General features: G+C 52.2%; 1 protein-coding gene across 1 annotated transcript in view; it reads right to left on the reverse strand.

Annotated features, from left to right (window-relative positions):
• Positions 1 to 17,922, reverse strand: part of MICAL3 (microtubule associated monooxygenase, calponin and LIM domain containing 3) — a 198,991-nt gene that overhangs the window by 35,560 nt on the left and 145,509 nt on the right. Inside the window, 2 exon segments of the mRNA XM_037847514.1 lie at positions 2,335 to 2,585; positions 9,778 to 9,973. Of these exon segments, the coding sequence (XP_037703442.1) occupies positions 2,335 to 2,585; positions 9,778 to 9,973 (447 nt within the window).

Consider the following 17,922-nt stretch of genomic DNA (forward strand, 5'->3'; position numbering starts at 1 on the left):
GTTTTAGCCCCTCATTTACTGCTTTACTGGGGCTGATAGTCTCTGCAGATCCTGGACTTTTTCTAAGGTGGATTTGCCTTTATGGGGTTGAATCAGGCTGAATCACCGCTAAGTCACCAGAAAGCCTGAATGTCTCACTATCTTCTAAACAACAACAGGAAGAGAGCTGTTCTCCTCCCTGGATGCTGTGCTGCCATCTGCTAGTAAGCGTAGCTGTGGAGACATAGCAGCTATGAAGCCGGCTTCCCCACTTTGCAGAGAAAGGAGAGGGAGACACTGAGTAAGGCTCTGCCACCTTTAAGAGCTGTGCCCGTCTCGTGAGCTTCCTGCATTAGAGAAGCGGAGTCATGACTTGATGAGGGGACCCTGCAGCGGAATACACAAGGGGACAGAGGGGCTACATTCCAGTCTTCTCTGACCTCTCTTTGGACTCATGGGCGGTCGGTGAAGGCTGGGCCGTGGTCAGGAGCCTGGCCATGTGCACCGAAGACTGGCAGCAAGGCTCCAGAAACACGGCTCTTTCCTGTGGAGACCTGCTCTTGGAGGCAGACTTGGGATGGCTGCCAGGGAGCCGGGGTGGGAGGTGGCAAGGGGGGAGAGTTGTACCTTTACGTGTACCCGTATCTTCTTCCTCCGAGAAACGCCGGAGCTGCGGGCCTTGCAGGAGTTCTGTGTCCCGGGGGCAGTACTCCCCTTCTAACAGCAGGGGAGCCAGACACCCACCAGCAGCGTCAAGAATCCCGCCCGGACGGATGGAGAGAAAGGGCATGCAGGGGAGGAGAGAGAACGAAAAACAGAGAAGGCTTCAGCGACAAGGCAGTAACGTCCTTTGTGGTCTCCACAGGCATCTAAAAGGAACAGGGGCTACCGGCTAGGGACAAAGTCTCACGGCCAGAACTCCCAGAGCTGCGCTGAATTTGTCGGTGTGTATCTCTCTAGTTAAAAACTGTCCCCTGCGGGTTTGGGCCTGACATGAGCTCTGGGGCCAGGATGGCAAGTCTGCATGAGGGAAAGCAGGCACGAAGAACTTTCCTGACAGGGACCAGGCTTTGGCCCTAAGCTGTCTGGGGTAAGAGCCACCAAGCACGATACTCTTCAGATGTGATGACATGTCTGGAATGGCACAAGCAGAGAGTGTGCTCAGCCCTCTGACAACAGGGACACGGGGACCCCCACCCAGTGCCGCTTCATTGCTCATAAAACAGAGCGTGGGAGGCAGGTGCCAAGTGCTGCCTTGCAGGACCCTGGCCTCCGCTCGGAGAGGAGAGGTGGACAGAGGCTGAGGAGGAGCTCCTGAGGACGAGCTCCAGCCGTGACCCCAGGCAGACGGGTGCTCCCTGCTCGCCCCACCTCACCAGGCTCGGGGTCTCAGCTGCCCTCCAGAGGGGGCGGGAGTGACACGGCTCCCCAAGGACCAGACCAGAGGTGGGAGCTGCGCCTGGGAAGGCTCTGTGGCCAGTCTGTGCCCCGTCCTGGCTGTGCAGCAAAGGGCTGCAGAGCTGAGAGCACAGAAGAGCAGTGATAAGCGCAGAGCCATCTAGAATTTAACCTGCTGCCTGCGACTGGCAGCTGGGAGGGGCTGTGGCTCACAGGCTGTTGTCTTTCTCTCCCACCTACCAGATGACGCCTTTCTCTTCACAGAGGGAGACGGAGGCCCACCAAGTTTGTCCTCATCACTCAAGGTTCCACAGAGCCGAACCAGCAGGGACAGAACGGAAAATCCTCCAAGCCCAAGGCAAGAGAGTATTTCAGAATCAGCCAGTCTTACCTTAACACCGGCCCTCCACTACCTCCTCTGAGGAAACTGAGTCAAACATGCCACCCGCTCCACATGCTGTCGGCTGCAGCCCACCCACCAGGCCCCTAAGCTAACGGTCCCCTCCTCAGTGACAGCGACACAGAGCTGAGAGGAGAATCAATGCTCTGCGGCCTCCAATATCCCAGACTGGCTATCGGGGAATCATCTATAAAGTTAATTCCCCTTCTTTACTAAAATAAACTTCTGTAAGTGAAGCTAAAGGGAAAAGAAAATGAGAAGATGACAAGAATGAGTAACTAATTTGAATGAAGTCCTTGCGCTGGCCCTTTACCTCCCATTTGCAATTTCCAGTAAGACTGTGCCCGAGGCGCACTGTCTCCACTGTGACGGTCTGTGGACGCAGCGGCCTGCCCGCCCCTGCTCCCTGACCTGCTCTGAGGCCGGGGGCGGGATCTGGGCTCTGGGGGGGCGCGTGAAGGCGGCTCCAGCCGCGGGGGCCTCTCGCACCCAGGCAGGCGCAGACCCTCAGGACGGGCCTAGGGCAGGGCAGGCACAGGGACAGGCTTTTTTCTGACCTTCACTAGACTCCTCCTCCTCCTCCTCCTCGTCGTAGTCCTCCTCCTCATCATCATAGTCCTCCTCCTCTCCGTCCTCCTCATCCTCCTTCCCAAGTTCGTAGTCCTTCAAGGCCTCCAGCTCCTCCTCGCTCTTGCCTTTCAGGAGAGCGTGGATCCTCACGGCCTCCTTCCACGGAACACCGCCCAGGTCAGACGTGGGCAGCTGGGGCCCCTCCTCCTCCTCCTCCTCCATGTCCGACTCGGAGCTGCTGCGAGGGAACAAACACACAGCCCGTGAGGGGGGCGCCGGAGGCCACGCGCGGGGCGGGGGTCTCAGCAGAGCGCAGCTGAGAGGCAGGGGCCAGGACCCCAGGGCTGCTGTTTTCACTTCCTACAGGATCTGAAAGGCAGACGTGTAAAATGTAATGAGAAAGCAGTGCTTTCGGACTCCTCGTGTAGAGACATGCAATCTGTGACAAGGATTACAGAAAGGTGGGGGGCGGAGGGGGACGGGAACATGGTTTGTATTTACTATTGAGGGTAAGTTGGCATCTAAGCAAAAGATTGTTATAGATTTAGGATGTTAAATTTCAGCCCCATGGTAACTACAAAAAGATATCAAAGACAATGCAAGCTCTAGGACAGAAATTAGAGTACAAGCTACAGGGGCAAGGACAGGGAAATGGGGAGTTAATGCATAATGGGAGTAAGGTTTCCTTCTGGGAAACGGGGAAATTTCTGTGATGGAAGGTGGTGAGGGTACCACAATATTGCGAATGTGATCAATCCCACTGAACAGTATGCTTATGAATGGCTGAGACGGGAAAGTTTATGTTGTATGTATGTTCCCACGATAGACAGACAGACAGATAGGTAAAAAGAGAGAAAGAACAACTAAAGAGATAGAGACAATTAAATGCAATACATGATCCTAAATGGGATCTAGCAAGGGAGGAAAAAAGGCTCAAAGGGTCAGTAACATATGAAAAAAATGGAATATAGACAAGCTTTATATCAAGGTAAAATTTCTTGAATTTGATAACTACACTGAGGATACACAGAGAATATCCTTGTCTGGGAAACGTATGTGGCAGAATTAAGAGTTCAAGGGGCATGATATGTGCAACCTACACTCAATTGTTCAGAAAATGCACTGATAAATACACAAATAGGCATCCAGACAACAGACGGATAGATGGATAGATGGATGGATGGATAGAATGATACGGCAAATGTGGCAAAATGTTAAAATAGCTGGATCTGGGTATCTGCGGGTGTAGGGATATGTTGGCATTCTCTGTACAGGTATTACAGTTTGAAACTATTTCAAGATAAAAAGTTTTTTTAAATAAAGAGTGGCTATAAGGGGGCAGGCACATTCTGGGGAGAGAGATGAACTGCACACAACACAGAAGCACCTCCGCAAGCCTACACGAATGAACAGCCCTTTCTAGTGGGAGCTGCATTCAGCGGGTGTGAGTGGGGGGCTGGTTGTGAGATTAACTCATGATCCCGGAATGGAGATTCTTCAGTCCTGACCCACCATCTGGTTTGAGGCGCTTGGGTCTCTGGACTGGGACCAGATGGGAGCCTCACGAGAGAACTGCGGGTGCAGAGGGGAAGGAGGGGAAGCTGCCACGAGGTCTGGCCTGGAGCTTAACCGTGGAACGGATGAGGCTGGGGGCGAGGGTGACAGCAGATTCAACAGTATACCCCGAGCCCACGCTACGTGCCACGGCCTGAGCTGGAGGCTGTGGGAGATGCACAGGTAAAGTGGCAGAGAAGGCACCGTTCACTGCAAAGCCACCACTTGGGGACCACAGGAAAGGGGAGGCCAAATAAGCCAGTCCCTGGGGCACCACTCCTGAGGACAAGCTGGCTCCCCTGCTGCAGGCCCACGGTAGCACAGAGCCTGTTCAGCCTTCCACGCAAGAAGGAGTCCTGTGACTTAGAAAAGCCAACACGTGCAGGTCTGCCCTCTCAGGAGCATTTGCCCACCTCGCTTGCCCTGCACAGAGAAGCAGCCCCCCAATACAGTTCAGTCCCTTCAACACTGTGGGGCCCCCAGGCCCAAGAAGACCCAAGGTGCACGGTGCTTGGGGAGGGGCATGGACCTAACTGGGCTGGGGGGATTCTGCTCTCACAGGAAGGCAACAGTGACCTCTGGCATGTGGCAGCCCGGCCCCCTGGGGCCTTGGGCAAAGAGGACAATCAGGGCTGGTGGGGTCCTCCCTCCACCCAGGGCCCACGTGTGGGAGGGCGAGCCCAGGACGACCCTGTGAGCCCTTTGTGCACACTGGCTGGCTCTGCTACTTGCTAGCTGTGTGGCCTTGAGTCGGTCACCTACGTTCCCTGAGCCTCAGTTTCCTCAGCAGCAGGAAGGGAATGGTGATCCCGCCTGTGGGCATGTGGCAGGGATGAGGGATAACTGCTTTTCATTGGGAGCCGAGCCATTCATTCATCTGTTTGCCCAACTAGGCATTCATTTGTTCATTCAACAAACACCGTCAAACAGCTACTATAGCTTAGCCAGTAGATACAGAAATAAAAAGACCTAGCTCCTGACTGCAAGAAGCTCAGTTTAGTGACTCCTGCTTCACTTATCCATGGGTTTGTTTGCGACACATGACTGAGCATCTTCTACTTCTCATGCATTTTGCTTGACAGTGGAGGGAATAAAAGGCCATCAAGGACAGATCCTTATTTTCAAGGGGAGAGAAGATGCAAACATATCCTGATAAGGTAAGGTAGAATATAACGGTGGTGGGGATGGAAGGCTGGGAGGAAACGGTTTAAATTGGGTGAACCTAAGTCCATGGAAAGCTTGGCATCTGGATTTTGATCATTTTCCAGCCTTTCCTTTACTGGTACTGTTTTTGCCTCACCTTCACTGACTTTTGTACTAGCTGACATAAAGTGTGACCTGGCACATGTCATTTAACATCTTGGGGACAGGAAGTAAGGACGGGAATGCCTGCCGTGCTCGCCTTCAGTCACAGGTGAGCAGTAACCCTTCAGGGGGGCAGAGGGAAAAGCGCCCTGTCCAGCCGCGCCCCCATAGTCAGCGGGCAGCAGGGACGGTGTATGGCCTGCTGGGCAGCCCGGCCTGCTCCTCACGCTGCACGGTGGCCCGAGGATGGCTGCACTGAGCATAGGGAGGCCGAGGGGCCTTTCGCCACCCCAGCTAGCTTTACGATGGCTCCAGGACAGCAGGAGCACAGGCGGGAGAAAGAAAGTGGGAAGGTCAGCCTTGCTCCCCCTCAGCAGAGCCCAGCTCCCTGCAGAGAGGCCTTGCTCCTCACGTCCAGAGAGTTGGCTCCAAAAAGCTGGCTCCCTGCTAGGAGCAGCAGAGACAAATCCGACAGGGGTCGTTGCCGGGGCTCCTTTCCCAGATGTCGCTTCCGGAAGACCTCACAGCGGCCCTCTGGCTCTGGCCTTCGGCAAGGCTGGAGGTGGGTGCAAGGGGGAAGGAATGTGTGGTGAGGTCAACACCCCTGGAACTACAGCCTGGAAACTTCCCAAGTGGGGAGAATCACGAGACCAGAGAAAAATGCATACAGGGAACCAACTTCTCCCTGCCTTTTGGAGGAGAGAGTGACCTCTGAGGATTAAGAAAATGTTCAAAATAGTTGAAGACACAGCCTCCAAGAGGAGGGGGCCAGAAGACCCAGTGCTCAAGATCACCGCTGCGGCACACAGGTACCCATGTGTTCTCCGTGTGATGATCTGGTCGGGGTCTGCCTCCTCCCAGATGCACTCTCTCCGGGCAGGGGCCAGAGCTGCCTTTTTTTTTTTTTTAATCATATTTTTTAATTGTAGAAGGGACCAGATTGCTTTGTTCACTGTGGTCCTTCTCATGGTGCCTAACAGTGAAGATGGCAAACATGGGCTAGGGATACCAAACAGCGAAAGCCAGTGCAGGTTTTGCCCACTTTCAGAGGGACAGAGAGAAGGCTGACAGCCCCTTGCCACACGTCCGTCAGGAGGAGCCATCCCTTTCGGTGAGAACAATTTCTAGCAAAAGCCTCCCTGCAGCAATTTATCTGCAGTTCCTCACCTGTAAGGGCTTCCCTGAGCTTTCGCTCGAGTGTCATATTGAGGTGATGTTGGGGCCTGATGGGAGGAAGCAAAACCAAGGGGTGTGTGGATGTGAGCCTGAGAAGACAGGGCCCACCCCGGCCGTGATGTGCCAAGCAGTGGCTCTGCTGTGCCAGGAGCGGTGGATCCAAGGGTGACAATCAGCTGTCATGGAAATCCCCAGCCACACTGACTTCTGCCTGGTGGCACCAGGAGCTTCTGTGGATAAGCTCGCCTGGTCGCATGACAGCCCTGTGCGAGAGCCACTATCTTTAGTCCCCCTTGGCAGATGAGGAGGCTGAAGCTTAGAGGAGGGAGGATGATTGGGGGCGGTGGGGGGAAGCCAGGGTCTCCACCCAGAGTGTGCACTGCACCATGCAGTGCCCTCTGAGTGCTTCTCCCAGAACTGGTGGAGAGTTCTGGAGCTGTCTGGGTGGCAGGCTCAGGAGGAAGTCGGTGCTCAAGCTCGGGGCTCCCTGGGGCTCAGGTCAGGAGCAGAGACCAGGAATTTGGGCAGGCTCTACTCAGAATCAGGCGGCCTTCTACCTGGAATGCCACTTGAAGTCCCTGGGTGATTTTTGAGGGCAAGTGGGGAGCGATGGTTTTCACTTTAAAATGAATCCACTCACGCTCGAAGTCTCTGCATCCTTCTGCCCCTCTTGGGCCCCTCCCACGACCTCACCCATGCAGCCAACCCTGTACACAGGCCCCTGCTAAGGAGACTCCTGGAGGAGATGCACACTGTCTGGCAATCTTATTTGGTGGAAAGTTAACCTGTGCCAGGTGGGCACAGTGCTCAGCAATGGCTCATGTTCCTGCTTCTGCTGGGAAGGGCGCTGAAGCCAGGAGGACCAGGCAGGGAGGACCAGACAGGGAAGAGCAGGCAGGGAGGACCAGGCAGGGAGGATCACACAGGGAGGATCATGCAAAGAGGAGCAGGCAGGGAGGAGCAGGCAAGGGGACCAGGCAGGGAGGAGCAAGCAGAGGACCAGGCAGGGAGGACCAGGCAGGGAAGATCATGCAAGGAGGAGCAGGCAGGGAGGATCAGGCAAGGGGACCAGGCAGGGAGTAGCAGGCAGGGAGGACCACGCAAGGAGGAGCAGGCAGGGGGACAGTGCCTCGCTGAGCCTGGCCTGGAAGGCAAGGCTTTTCCCACAGTGTTGCCCAGACGGAGTGCAGGCCCACGGGCAGTCTTGCTGGGGCCCGTGGGGGCGCCTCTGCAGCATCAGCCTTCCAACCTCACAGGTTTGCTCTGTAAGGCAAGACATGGAAAGACCTCGGCAGAAGGGCACTGCATGGCACACCTTCCAACGCAACAACCAGGGACAACAAGACTTACAGTTTTCTCACCCTTGTCTTTCCTCCAGTCACTCCCGGAGGAGACACAAGTATTTACAGGGTCTGTTCCCCAAGGTAAGATCCAGCCCCTGGCAGCCGGAAAGGGCTGGGGGAAAGAGGCCCTCTCTCATCAGAGACATTTGGGAAATAGAGCCTTAGGGTGTGGCCTCTATCACCTGGGAAATCTTTAGAAATGCAAATCCTCGGGCCCCACCCAGCAACCCCCCAATCAGAACCTCAGCCCAGCCTTCAGCTTCTTCAACCAAACCTCTAGGGGATTCTGATGCCCCTAAAGCTTGAAAACCAGTGCCCTGGGCCATAGTGCGTTTCAGCCAAACCCAATTTCCTGCACTTGCCTACCTGTCAAGGAACCTAACGCAAGATACCTGCATTCTGCTCAGAGATAGAGATTATTATAGCAACAATAATAACAACCACCACCACCAGCATTCACCTAGACCTCGCGGGGTGCCAGGCACTGTGTCAGGTGCTTGACTTAATTCTCACAACGACCCTCTGACAGGCACGGTTTTCTTTGCAGAAATGGAGGCACAGAGAGGTTTCACAGGCTCCAAGTCCAGGTGGATGAGACTCCAAAGCCATGTTCCCAAACACGGCACTGCCCTGACTGCCTGGGTAGCAGAGGCCTGGGTGAAGGGCTCTCCTAACCCGGCTGAAGGGAACACCTGGGTGGGACCTGTTAACTCCTTAAAATGAGGCTTCTCACCTTGGATTCTAACATCTCACCGAGGAAGGACCGAGGGCTGACAATGCATCTCACGCTGTGCATGCCGCTGTAGGGGAGGTGGGGAAAGACCCAGCGAGTTTCCTGCACCTCACAGCTTCCCTAGGGAAATAAGCCGGAATCTGCTCCTAAGTGCAGGAGGCTGGGAAATGCCTTACAGAGAAATTACGTTACATGAGTTTCATGCAGGTATGAGTTACAGGGTCATCAGCCCTGAGTTCAACATTAGTGAGTCAATAATACATATTAAATAAGGGGTCTTTAAAAGAAGCACGCATAAAACAAGGTGGCATACTGATCGGATAACAAAAATGTCATGACCAGAGGCTTCTGAGAACCTCACCCTGCATTTTTCCTAGAGCTATGGTTCGGTGTTCACTCATTCAGTGTTCACGGTGTCTTTACAGCACACAGCCACCGTGAAAAACGAGAATTGACTGCAATTCAAACAATGGGTCTGGCCAATGGTAACACCACTAGCTGCTGCGTGTGGCCCCTGGGACGCAAGTTTATACCCAGGAGAAGAAAACGAGCCCAGAGAGGGAGGTGACGCCCCCAGGAGCCCCTGAGGCCGGCCTGGTGCCCCTTCCGCGGAGCCGCCCGGCCCATGCTGCAGGTTTGCTTCTGAGTCTGTGCGGCCATCTCCTCCCACCAATGAACTGTCAGCAGAGGGAGGGCAGAGCCAGTTGCCTTTTCAACAACGAACTGGGCATAAGGGGCTGGCGGGTGCTCAACAGGCACTTGGTGAATCTCTAAATTGGGCAGAATCGTGTCAAATGGATTGTGATCTTCACTCGCTCCCATGAGGAAGGGAGAAGAACCCAACTGGACCCGGGGAGAACGGATCGTGGGGTGGGAGGAGAGACGTGGAGAATCCCGGGAGGCCCAGGGTTGAATCCTAGCTATTGGTCACCATCTAAGGAGAAAAATTAGATGCTCGTCTCTATGCGACAGGATTCCTGGAAGATGACCGAACGCAAGGGACGCGGAAGCCCACGGAAACAGCCCAACGTCAGGTGGAGCAGCCACCACCTATGAGCTCTGACAGCAGCAGGGACTGTTGTAAGCATTTTACATTCATCAGCTTATTTCATCCTCACACCAATCTAGTGGGAAGGTGCTGCTATTGCCCATTTTACAGACGAGGAAACAGAGGCACGGAGAGGTTACAGAACTTGCTCCAGGCCACGCAGTTGGTAAGTGGCAGAGCCAGGATTCGAACCCAGAGAGGCTGGCTGAGGAAGGCGCAAATGAAGCCGCTGCCTCAGGGAGGAAGGTGCCCGGGCAAGGCCCCAGCGTACCTGCTGGCCACGTCCTCTTCGGTGCCCTTGTCCAGCACGCTGCTGAGGTTGTGCTCCGCCTGCGTCTCCTCGGGCACCTCCTCCAGCCCCTCCGCCTGCTTCACGGACAGGCGGTAGTTCTCCAGCTCGATCCTCTCAGGGGTGCCCCTCAGCCTCTTGGCAATGCTGGGCTCCTCCAGGCCATTCACACTTGAGCCTGCAAGACAAGCAAAGCAAGCTCTGATGACAAATGAAGGGAATGAGTGAAGAGCATACATTTCAGCCACTGCTCATGTCCCTGGCTGGAGGGCAGGGAGCCAGAACAAAGAGCAGACCGAAAGCCAAAAGGGTCACTGATTTGGCACAGGCCAGGAAAGGACCCAGGTATGGGAAGGCGTGAGCTGCTCGACGCAGGGGAAACAAAGCCCATGAGTCTGCTCCTGAGGGTGAGGTGTTCTCACTCTCCTCCATCACCTCCCAAGTCAGGCGACCTGGTGGGCTGAGCCTGAAAAGGGCTTGTCGAGGCCTTGACAGGGCTCACCTATTTCCAGGCCCCACAGGGCTGCTATCACCAGCAGGCAGAGCCCTTCGCAGCTGCCCCACCCCGACTCCAGGCCCAACCCCGGCTCCTGCCTCACATTTGGCTGACCCTGTTGAGGGTGTCTGGGCTAGCTATCTTGCAGAACACCTCACAGCTTAGCTTTGTCTGTCTTCTCGTGAGGAGATTCATGTTAAACATCTTTTGAGTCGGGAGTACCACATGGTGCCGCTGAACCCCTTCCCCAGTATCACATCAGTTCTGGGTGTTCCTGCTGACCCAGCCTGACGGCCTGGTGGAGGTGATACCCACGGAGCCCTCCACTGAAACACACGCTTGCTGTGTGGGGCAATCCTTAGAAACCAGGGAACTAACCTGCCCCCCAGCGTCCCAGCACCCAGGAGTTTTAGCATCCATTGATGATCTCTGCTCAAATCACTGATTACAATGAGGGCCACAAAATGGTGATTTTTCATTCCTATAGTTCTTTCTCCACTTATAGCAGTCATTGTGGTGTGAAGAAGAGCTTTCCCCTTTTCTCCTTGCTCTCCTGAGTGCCACTTGTGGATCCTGAAGTGCTTGAATATTATATTCGACCATCTCATCTCTTCAGTCTCCCTTAACCTAGAACAGCTCCCTCTCTCCCTCATGACGTTGAAATTCCTCCCGACATCCGTTAAGATTCCGTGTTCGCTCTGCAGAGGCACACTATGTACGCACTGTAACAGCACATGGATTTAGAGCCCAACAAATCCAGACTAGATGCCAGGCTCCGCCAGTGACTGGCTGAAGGATCTTAGGGAAACTATGTGACTCCTCAGAGCTCATGTCCTGCTCTCTAATAAGGACACTGTCGGTAATGAAAATGTTCAAAAATTAATTTTGGTGGTGAATGCACAACTATATAATGGTACTGTGAACAACTGAATGTATGCTTTGTATGACTGCATGGTATGTGAATATATCCCAATAAAAATGAATTTAAAAAAAATAATGAGGACACTGTCCACCTGCAGGGCTATTGTGAACAGTACACGAAATTATACACATGTGCACATGTGAGAAACTCTCAGCCCCACACACATTAGTTCCCTTCCTCTTCTACGCAAGCCTGGCACATGGCAGTCTTCAGTAAACAGGAGGTAAGCAGTGGCTATTGTCCAGCAACATTTTCACCACCATTCCTTGAGAACAATGTGAAAATTTAGGTGTGTTCTTGTGTAGGTTAGGTTGTATCCGTTTGCTCCAGGTTTCAAACAAATAACAGCTGTTTTACAAAGAAAGATGGTGGAGGGAGCAGGAGCACGCAGGTATGCCCAGGTGGTGGCGGTTCGGCAGGACCAGACCTTTAAGTGGAGTGGACAGTGGCAAAGGAATGGAGGCAGGAGCAGGCCATGAACAGCCCTGCACACTGGCCAGAAGGTAATTGATTCCTGGGACATTATAAGCCCTATGAGACAACACTGGGTTTTAGCACGAGGCATCATACGACCCAGTGTTGGGTGATGGGTGGTCTCCAAAGAGACAAAGCCCAGAACCTCCAGAAAGAAGAACTAAAGGAAGGGGGGGGGGCGGAATACTGAGTTAGCAATTTCTGTGGTGCAACAGGTGATGCAGAAAATGTCCTGGAAGCCTGGCACTCTTGTTTAAGAAGGCATTAGAAAGAACTATATACGAATCCAAGTGTCACCGGATAAAATCTTAGTGCATTTGCTGGAGTTACCAAGAAAATTAGGCAAGACCAAGATCTTTCACCAGTGAACGTCTTTCAAATCTACTAAAGAATCTGTGCCGAAAAGCAAGACCCAGTGGCACGTTCATTTACAGATTTAGGTAAATATACAGCAATGGGTCCAAACACAAACCCTTGGGCTCACCTGTGAGTGCTCTGAGCACATGGACCTTATTCTGGTCTTAATGCCCCTGCAGAGTCATTTTAACATTTCTACTCCATTCTTTAACACTGAGCTCAAGGCCCCAGAAGTATTGGCTATGATGCTAGACTGGGACACTTGGAAGATCAGGAATTAAGTGGACTTCAGGTGATGGCAAAAAAGGTGGGGAGCAAGGCAGGAGGACCTGGCCTCAGCACTGCTCACACCCACCCACCAGAGCCCTGGGAGAAGACAGGCTCTTGCCATGCCAGCCCATCACCCAAACATCGGGCTTCCCCTCTTCTCTTTCTCCCTGTCAAAACCCCCAATTCTGACATCAGACAGATGCGAAGGCTACAGAGCCCCTGACTCTTAACACCACTTGACTCTTTCTTTCCTAGCAGGTGTTTCTGACAACTGCCCTGAAATAGAAAGCAGATGAGAAAGGGAAATAACACAGGGCAACCACACAAGCATGAGCCTTGGGGGAATTCCATCAAAATGGGGGGGGGGGACCCAACATTCTTTTGGATGGGAGAAGAAAAATAGTTGAGAATAAGAACTATCACTTCAGGGAAAACAAACAATGAGCACTCATCAATCTAGACCCAAGCAGCTTGATGTCTGTCTTTGGTATGTGTTGAGTGCATACTGTTTGTTGGGAATTTTACTAGAGCCCTGGAAAGCAAAGTAGATCAACCCACTCTTTACTCTCAAGGAACTCTAGGCTAGCCAAGGAGGAAGTAAGCAAAGGAATAATTTCAGTATAATATATTCAGTATTTTGACTGATGTAAGCACCTGTTACTGAAGCACTACACAAAAGGGGCAATTTAGCCCCCTCAGGATTTAAGGAAAGCACTTTGGGGGAATAAGTTAAAGAAAACTTCCGTGAAGACTTTTTTTGCAAATGAGATGACCGAAAATCAGAGACACGAAGCAATCTACCCAGGGTCACCCAGCTAGTGAGCAGCAGAGCCGAGATTTGAATCTGGAAGGCAGCAAAAATTCAGACTACTGTGCTGTCCCTATACTTAGAGATGAAGAGAAGAAAAAAAAGACACGTTTCCATAAAGAGTCCTGTTCTGTTCTCCTTTTCCGGAATTTTCATCAGCTAATCTTCTCCCCACTGTAACTTTCTGGACAGAGGATGCAGAACTTCACGAATGCGTCATCTTCGAGCCGAGAATCTGGCCGCTGGAACAACATTTTGTCCTCTCAGTGCTATTTCTCTGGAGTTCCTATAAGCTCCACAGACAAACGGGTCATCATCAAGCAAGAGAACTTGGCAGTCAAAGCTCAGAGCTGGAGAGGGGAAGTGTTGATTACATCTGGGCTGGGCCACAACCAACAGAAAAGAAAGCAGAGGCACTCAGAGCTGTTCGGATCACTCACACATCAGTCCCCCGAGAAAGGATGCTTTCGGCCAGAAAACCATGAGAAGTGTCTCACTGGAGACTTTGTAAGAACTGAGGTGGGAAGGAGAATGGTCTCTGCTGTTGTATCCAGGCCCTTTGAGCCTCCGTCCACGTAGTGCTGGAACTCACCCCGGAGCTTTCTGTGACAAGGGAGGACACTGCAGGACGCTCCCTGAGGGCAGGTTCCCGCGCTCAGTCTCACCAAAGGGAAGGTGGCACTCAGTGGATACTTGGCAAGTACCCAAACCCCACCAGCTGCTATGCTACCCCTGTTAGCCCATAACCTCAAAATACCATGGGAGATTAAAAAAAAATAAATTGACAACCTCAGCATCCTGATTCTGTCCTGAGTCAGGGACTGCAGGACATTGTGACGATAAACAAGGTGACATCATGACACACACAGAACCTTCCCAGCCCAGTCCACCAGATCTCATCAACTAACGGAAGAGCCTAGAAAAAGAGACTACAGGAGGCAGGTATAGAAATGCTAACCACAGACACTGGTTTGGAGAATCAAAGTATAACCAGCCTGGCCAGGCCAAGCATCCAAGATCCACCAGGCCCTCACGCTTTAGCACAGCCGCCACCCATCAGGGACTTTCCAGCCAGAAGCAGACCAAAGAGCTGGAATCGTTTCCAAGGCTGATTCTTCACTGACTCAGGTCATTGGGAGGCTGATTACAGCATCACATGTACCAAAAGGAAACAGCTCCCAGATCTGGGCCACATCCTAAATAGGAAAAAGGCTCTGGGCTTGACCTAAGGGTTCTGTTTTGGAACAGTCACCGGCTGGTGAGCTCCCACACATCATCCCGAAAAATATTTTTCCTAATTGGACAACCTGCGCTCAGCTGATGTGCGAGAGCTGCCAGCAGCTTTTGTTTCTGTCTGTCTGATTCCTGGAGAGGAGTGAGGGACATCTGAGACACTTACAAGGAGGTGCCCTCCCAGCTCCTCCACGGGCAGCTCTTCCCTCATTGCTTTCTGTAGCGGTTATTAGAGGAACGTGAAGCCCCAGTGCCAGAAGGGTCAGCCGCAGAGGACACCACAGAGTTCTGGGCAACTGTGAAAGGATCTGGACCCCCAACGGCCTCTTCTCCCCATCCCATATCCATCTCTGGCCCAGTTTCCCGTTCTTTTGTCCGTTCCTTTTTTATAAGTTTGGGGAAGCTAGAATGAAATCTGAAAGTCTGGAGAGGACTTAGGAAAAGGGACAGTGAATGGATGTTGATTTTTTTCACGTTCCCCATATTGGTAAGTAGGAGGCTGCAGGGATTCATTCCTTCAACTGCTCATTCGACTAAAAACTGCTGAGTTCCTACTTTTAGCCAGGCACTGTGCTAGGGGCTCGCGCACAGCAGAGGCCGAGACGGGAGCCTGCTGGAGACTAAAGACCAGGTAGATACAAGGAGTCAACAAGAAATGGCCCTTGGGATTTCAAATAACGATGGTCCCATCTGAGTTGAGAAAATCCCCCCTGCCCCTCTGGGGTACAGATTGTCGATTCTCCCTATGGTTGCTCCCTCTTAACTTCTGTTCCCTTTATCAGAAGGTACTGGATATTTTGGCCGTGACTTTCCTTTAAGGAAGAATCTTTCAGAAACCCCTTCTCCGTACGTCCACCCAAAGCCTCGCGTGCCCATGATCTTGCACGAAGGGAAGGATCAAGCCACGAGCTGGGTCTGGACCTCACAGGCTCAGGAGAAGTTCCGGAGATGAACCCTCCTGAGGAAAAACAACCAGGCCAGCAGGAGAAGTCGAAATTCCCAGATCCACAACAAAATTGTGCCAAACAGATCTCTTTGCCCTGCCTGGTTCACTGCCCCTCCTCCAACTGGGCTCCCACCAGTACAAGGTTGTAAGGGGGGTGGGGTCTATGTCTCACTTTAATTTCTCCCCGTTTAGGGTGGAAATGATTTAGCCACTGCACTCTGCTGTGCTTCCTCAGATCCTGGGAAACAGGGACACCACCAGCTGAAGCGGCGGCTACTCTAAAACAGAACCACTGTCCGGCCCAAGGACTTTTCCCCACTTAGTACAGAGCCTACAGAACTGGGCACTGTGTCCCTCTGCAATGTGTGAAGTTGCAGCCGAGTCACTGGGCCCCTCGTTACTTAGTGACGAGTCAGCTTGGGAATTAGTACACTCTCTTTTTATTTTTTTCCTATTTTGCTTTGAGTTAAAGTTCCCTCAGGGCAAACACCATCCAAATTGGGTGCCACCTTGGCTCATCGGCCTAAAACATAATGGGTCACGACCCACCTCGGGGACACCATCCCTTTGTGCCAAGTCAGGAAACATTATCTGGCATCAGTGGGAGAAGGGCTTGGCTTGTTCTCTGGAGAAGGAGATAACTCCCAGTTTAGACCCCAACCCAAGCAGGAAAGATCTCTTGAGGGCTGGTTCGAAGGCCCTGCTGTTTACGAAAGGCCTTCCTTTGCTCATTTTAAGATGCCTGGAGCCAAGAACTTGGGCTTTGCCCCACTTTTAAAGCCCCTCAGTTTATTTGCTTTAGCAAGACTTGCTCGACTGGGATCACATTTTTCTGCCTTTTATAGTTATTCTCTCATTCCAGGAGGACACTAACACTTCCGAAGCGCTGAAACCTGTGCATGAAAAAAGAGCCTCTTGCTTGGGAGGCCAAAGAAAGAAGCTTCCATGGCAAGGCAACTTTCACCCATGCATGCCTCCCCCTTCTTCTAGCAGGAGGGTGAACTCACAGAATCCTACCAAGAACATGAAGGTGTCAGATGCTTCTCTGCTTGTAAGGCGGGTGATGACATGAACTGAGCATTTACTGAGCAACCATTTGCATCAGGCATGGTGACAGGTACACTACATACCCTGGCCCCTGAACTGTCACAAACTCTCATAATTCACTTTTTTTAAAACTATGATTCCATGGGGGGAGGGGGGGTCCCGAGTCTCCATGATGTTAAACACCTTGTCCAATGGATCAAACGAGGCAGAGCTAAGACTACACCTAGGTCTGCATTGCTCCCAAGTTAGTGCTCCTTCACCCTGCTGTGCAGGATGGAATTTTTCACTGTCCCTCCAACGTGAAATATGTATTCTGCATTTGGGGCAACTGAGAAAAGTAGGTCATGTGGGCTCATGGGCAAGCCCAGCTGCTTTGGAGCAATTTAATTTCCAAGAGAGTTGGGAAATTCTGAGTTAAATGTTACCCAACAGAGGCTGAGGTGAAGAAAAACCCAATAGGGAACAAATCAGGACTGTACAAGGAAAAACCACCCCACTGGGAACTGGAACACCATGCAGACGGAATGCTGTTTCCCAAGAATGTCAAGGGCACTTGCTTGCCCACTGTGGCGAGGCTGCACGAAGAGCTGAGGGGCTGCTTCTTCACTGCAACCCTTTGCCCTCAAACCGCACCCTCCGTGGAACTTTTGCTTTTAAGTTGATTTTCCGGTTTTAGATTATTTTTACTGTTATCATTATAGTATCTTCCAAAGGTACCTTTTTGGCACATGGAAATCCTGGTGTACATCACTGTATCTGGCCAAGACAAAAGGGTTTCTTTTAAGGTAGATACCCCTCTTTCCTTTCCTTGCCCCACCCCCCCCAATGCATCATGTAGCTCTCTTGAAAGTATTTTTTTTTTCAGGTGTGTTGTAACACCTCACAGATAAAACTAGACTTGTTCTTTTACAGTCAGTAGGGTCATCCTGAGGAATGGACGCCTACCTCACGGATACCTCTTTGGTACAGGGAAGCTGTGGGAGTGTCTAAGGCACTGGGGTTTGGTCGTGTTCCCTTTCACCCCGAGTGCTGCAGTCTAGCTAACATTCTACCTTCTATGTGAGGGCTGCCTGTCTTCGTGCAGCCAAGGGTGAGCACTCAGCAAGGGATACCTATCGGGCCACAGGGCTATTTTAACTTGTTAGCTCATATGTGTGCCTGGCAAACCAGGGGGTTCTATTCAGTTAAACATCAGTCATCTACTAACTCATTGATTGTAGGCTGGTCTCAGATATCTTGAGGGGCAGGTAAAGAGAGGAAGTACAGCTTGACAGGGAACCCTGAGACCACCCCCACCCTCTCTCCTACTCTGTCTGCCCATCGATGCCCACTCTGCCTACTGGCTCCATGTCTGTGCTCTCAGAGGGCTCTACATGCACCTTGTGATGGCACCGTCTTCTTCTGTTCAGGGGTCTGAGGGCACCCCAAACCAGGGGCTCTGCTAGGGCGGAGAACTGCTCTAGCCGTCTGTGTGTTCCTGCTGCCTGTTAGAGTGTCAGGGCAGGTGTTCAATAAAATATTTTGAATAAGTGATCAGGATAAAAGTCCTAATCCCACATCTAAGCTAGCATAAC

The sequence above is a fragment of the Choloepus didactylus genome, chromosome 8 (genome assembly GCF_015220235.1).
Source record: "Choloepus didactylus isolate mChoDid1 chromosome 8, mChoDid1.pri, whole genome shotgun sequence".
Classification (NCBI taxonomy): domain Eukaryota; kingdom Metazoa; phylum Chordata; class Mammalia; order Pilosa; family Megalonychidae; genus Choloepus; species Choloepus didactylus.